This window comes from Camelus dromedarius, chromosome X (assembly GCF_036321535.1).
Source record: "Camelus dromedarius isolate mCamDro1 chromosome X, mCamDro1.pat, whole genome shotgun sequence".
Taxonomy (NCBI): domain Eukaryota; kingdom Metazoa; phylum Chordata; class Mammalia; order Artiodactyla; family Camelidae; genus Camelus; species Camelus dromedarius.
The window spans coordinates 71,743,374-71,748,218 of NC_087472.1; the positions used below are offsets into that span (position 1 = coordinate 71,743,374).

A 4,845-nucleotide genomic window follows, 5' to 3' on the forward strand; every position below is an offset into this window, starting at 1 on the left:
TCTGGCCCCACCTCTCATTCTAATCTCTGCATCAGCAGGACAAAAAATTTAACTGTGCGACAAATTTTCCTGAGGACGTTGCTCAAGACAGTTCTGGATATGGAAGTTGTCCAGGAAAAAAATTTTAAAAGACATCATTTTCAGTAGGAATTGGTAGCACTATGGTAGGTTAATGTTGACACATAGTGTATTCTCTCAGGAATTTTTTCTCATCTTCTCATCTATCAATCCAGCCAGCCATCCAGTAAACACTGTTTCGCACCTGAGAAGCACTAATCACCATACTTAGCAATGGGAGGGGCTGGGGGTGTGTTTACTTTAGTACATACAGTGAGGTTGCGTTTAGCAGATAGATATCTAAGGTATTCCAGCACCAGTTACTGAGTGAGGTCATTTCTCCTGTACCTGGGAAGACTTCCTTGATTTCTTACTAATATTAAACGTGGAACTTATTTCTGAATACCAGGCGCTGCCCCTGGGCTTTCTGTTCTGTTGTAGAGCCCAGTTACCAGAATATTTAAATCACGGTGGCGTTAAACACGTTTTAATATCTGATAGGGCCAGTTTCTGCGCATTGCACATTTTTTTTTTTTCTCTTTCAGGAACGTGTTCGGGCCCGCGGCAGGGGGCGGGGTCGCGCCTCCTCCGCGGCTCTGGTTCCAGTGGAGCCTCACGGACGCGGAGATGGAAATCCCGAGGCTGCTCCCGGCTCGCGGGACGCGACAGGGCGGCGGCGCTGGCAGCCCCGGGGGTGGCGGCCGGATCCACGGAGGTCCTGACCCGCGGGCCGGACAGGCCCCCGCGCGCCGCCTCCTGCTGCTCCGGGGCCCCCAAGATGGCGGGCCCGGGCGGCGGCGTGAGGAGGCCCGCGCGGCCTCCCCCGGCCCGGGCCCGGGCCCGAGCCCGTTGGCGCCGAGGCCCGATCACGCTGGTGGCGGCGGTGGCGGCGGTGGCGGTGGTGGCGGCAGCTGCGGCGGTGGCGGCAGCGGCAGCGATGACTTCTTCCTGGTGCTGCTGGACCCGGTGGGTGGAGACGTAGAGACCGCGGGCGCCGGCCAGGCCGCAGGGCCCGTGTGGAGGGAGGAGGCCGGGCTGGGCCCACGGCTCCAGGGGGACGAAAGCGGCGCGAACCCCGAGGGCCGCCCTTGCCTGGGCCCCAGTAGCCTGTCCGCTATCCCTGCCCCAGTCCCGGCGCTGGCCCCGATCCCCGCCGCAGGCCTGGGCCCCGCTGCGGCCTTCGCGGGCACCGTCACTATTCACAACCAAAACCTGCTGTTGCGCTTCGAGAACGGCGTCCTCACCCTGGCCACGCCCCCACCGCCAGCCTGGGCTCCTGGGGTCGCCCCTGCCCCGCAGCCCGGGGGTCTGATCGTCCCGCCAGCGGGGATCCCGCACGCCGCGCAGCCTGGCGACTGTCCTGAGCTGCCGCCTGACCTCCTGCTGGCGGAGCGGGCCGAACCCGCGCCCGCCCCTGCTCCCGAGGAGGAAGCAGAGGGCCCGGCTGCTGCTGCGAGCCCCCGCGGGCCCGGCGGCCCGGGCCAGGGCGTGGTGCTGTACCTGTGTCCTGAGGCGCAGTGCGGACAAACCTTCGCCAAGAAGCACCAGCTAAAGGTGCACCTGCTGACGCACAGCAGCAGCCAGGGCCAGCGGCCCTTCAAGTGCCCCCTGGGCGGCTGCGGCTGGACCTTTACCACCTCCTACAAGCTCAAAAGGCACCTGCAGTCGCACGACAAACTGAGGCCCTTCGGCTGTCCGGCAGAGGGCTGTGGCAAGAGCTTCACCACCGTGTATAACCTCAAAGCGCACATGAAGGGCCACGAGCAGGAGAACTCATTCAAATGCGAGGTCTGCGAGGAGACCTTCCCCACGCAAGCCAAGCTCAGTGCCCACCAGCGCAGCCACTTCGAGCCTGAGAGGCCCTACCAGTGCGCGTTTTCTGGCTGCAAGAAGACGTTTATCACAGTGAGTGCCCTGTTTTCTCATAACCGCGCCCACTTCAGGGAACAGGAACTCTTTTCCTGCTCCTTTCCTGGCTGCAGCAAACAGTACGACAAGGCTTGTCGGCTGAAAATTCACCTTCGGAGCCACACCGGCGAGAGACCGTTCCTTTGTGACTTTGAGGGCTGTGGCTGGAACTTCACCAGCATGTCCAAACTCCTAAGGCACAAAAGGAAGCACGACGATGACCGGAGGTTCATGTGCCCTGTGGAAGGCTGTGGGAAATCTTTCACAAGGGCCGAACACCTGAAAGGCCACAGCATAACCCACTTGGGTACAAAGCCTTTTGTGTGCCCTGTGGAAGGCTGCTGTGCCAGGTTCTCTGCTCGCAGTAGTCTCTACATTCACTCCAAGAAACACTTGCAGGATGTGGACACTTGGAAAAGCCGATGCCCGGTCTCCACTTGTAATAAACTCTTCACATCCAAGCATAGCATGAAGACCCACATGGCCAAAAGGCACAACCTCCGCCAGGATCTCTTAGCTCAGCTAGAAGCTGCAAATTCTCTTACGCCTAGCAGTGAACTTACCAGCCAGGGGCAGAATGACCTCAGTGATGCAGAGCTAGTGTCTCTCTTCTCTGATGTGCCTGGTAATAGTTCTGCTGCAGTGCTGGACACGGCATTGGTGAACTCTGGAATCCTGACTATTGATGTGGCTTCTGTGAACTCAACTCTGGCAGGGAACCTCCCTGCCAATAATAATAATTCCTTAGGGCAGGCTGTGGACCCTCCGGCCTTGATGGCCACCAGCGACCTTCCTCAAAGTCTGGATACCTCACTCTTTTTTGGAACGACAGCTGCCGGTTTTCAGCAGAGCCCCTTAGATATGGATGACGTCTCAAGTCTAAGTGCGGGGTCCTTGGGATCTCTGGGCTCTTTGGCTATGAAAAACTCGAGTCAAGAGCCCCAAGCTTTGACCCCCAGCAGCAAGCTAACAGTAGACACAGATGCTCTGACTCCTTCAAGCACCCTTTGTGAAAACAGTGTCTCAGAACTACTTCCGCCAACCAAAACGGAATGGAGTGTACATCCTGGCTCCGACTTCTTTGGACAGGAGGAAGAAACCCAGTTTGGATTCTCCAATCCAGCAGGAAACCATGGGTCTCAGAAAGAAACAGACCTTATCACAGTGACTGGCAGCTCATTTTTGGTATGAACTAAACTCTATTCATTCCTTGCCACATGGCTTACTTTTATTGATGATACTCAATTTTAAGAATATTCTGGACTAAATGTTTAAATGCAGTTATTTCTTACAGGTTTGAAAAAGAACAGAGCCCTGGGCTAGAATTTTGGAGATTTAAATTGTGATCTTGAGCCTGGAACTGGGACAAGTTGTGTGTACCTGAGCAAGTCACTTACGTATCTGAGCCTTAATTCCCCTAATTTATAAAATGAGGTGATTTGAATAGATCGTTTCTAAGGTCTTTTCAGCTCTGTAATTTCTTTATAATATACTTGTTTCCTTGAAAGAATTAGGACATTTTTCAAGGATGTTGCATGTGCTTTTTTTTCCAAACATGCATAAAGTACACATAATTGTATAATGAACATTCATGTACTTGACCCCCAGTTTCAGTTGTTATCAATTCATGAACATTCTTGTTTACCTAATCTCCATTTCACCCTCTTCCAGTATTATTTTGAAATAAATACCAGACATTGCATCATTTAATCCATAAATATGCAGTCTATAGTTCTATAAAGCATGGGCTCTTTTGGAAAATACTTCAATTCCATTATCTTACTTAAAGTTAACAGTAATTCCTTGATACTCATAATTATTCAGTCAGGGTTCCAACTTCCAATTGTCTCATAAGTTCTACTTGCTTTAATATTTTTTATTGTTAGGATCCCAGTGAGTCTCTTAAGTGTGTTTGTAATCTATATTTTCCCCGTTGTCTCTTTCCTTGCAGTTTTATTCATTGAAGAAATGAGGTTGTTTCACATTTAGCATTCGCCATAGTCTTAAATTTTGGTGATTACATCCCTGTGGTGTCAGGTTTCTCTAACCTCTGTTTCCTTAATTTGGTGGTTAGATCTAGAGACTTGATCAGATTGAAAATGTGATTTGTGGGACAGGAATGTTTCATAGATTGTGTTTTGTTTTTTACCAGGTGGCACATAATGTCTGGTTTTCTCTCGTGATATTTGCAGCTGTTGGTGATCAATGCATTAATTCATGATTACTTGTGCTTCTGATACCGTGAATTATTCTTACAGAGTTACTATTTGCAGAGGAAGAAATGCTGCTAAAGGCATTTATAAAAGTTTAATAGAAATATTATTCAATGCCAGTATATTTTCTTAAATAATGATAGAACTAACAAGGAGAAAAAGCAAAAATGTGTTGGTTATACTCACCATTAATCTTCCTTATCTCTCTTGATGATGGGAGGCTTTGTTGTAGAAAGTGCCAGCCAGGACTTTGACACGAAACAGATTCTGGGTCAAATTCATGTTGGGTAAGTGGCCTTGAATAAACTTAACTCATGAAGCCTCAATTTCTTAGCTGTCAAATGGTCATAGCAATGCACACACATAGCTAACACCCCTTAGACTCTTCATCTTTTCCAATTTGTAATATGGAGGGAAAAATATTATGTGCTTTGACATACATTGATGAATTTATATAATCCCTTTACCCTCTCAGTCCTTCAATAAAGTTCATGAGAATTAGGGTAAAGCAGGATAGGGAATCTCTTTGTTCACTCCACTGAATAATTTCCCCTGCCAAGGAATTTCTGTGGGTAATGCCGTGAGTGGAAATATTACAGGTATATATGTATCCTTTTTCATTAGATCGATTTGTCATCATATTTGCTCTGCTTCCAAATTTAGACTT

At 50.0% G+C, this 4,845-nt stretch overlaps 1 protein-coding gene across 1 annotated transcript; it reads left to right on the forward strand.

The window, feature by feature from the left end:
- Window positions 1-453: 453 nt before the first annotated feature.
- On the forward strand, window positions 454-3,675 carry ZXDB (zinc finger X-linked duplicated B). The gene has a single exon (XM_064483099.1). It carries the CDS (start codon window positions 685-687, stop codon window positions 3,154-3,156), a length of 2,472 nt encoding a protein of 823 aa, XP_064339169.1. The 5' UTR covers window positions 454-684; the 3' UTR covers window positions 3,157-3,675.
- The last annotated feature ends 1,170 nt before the right edge of the window (window positions 3,676-4,845 follow it).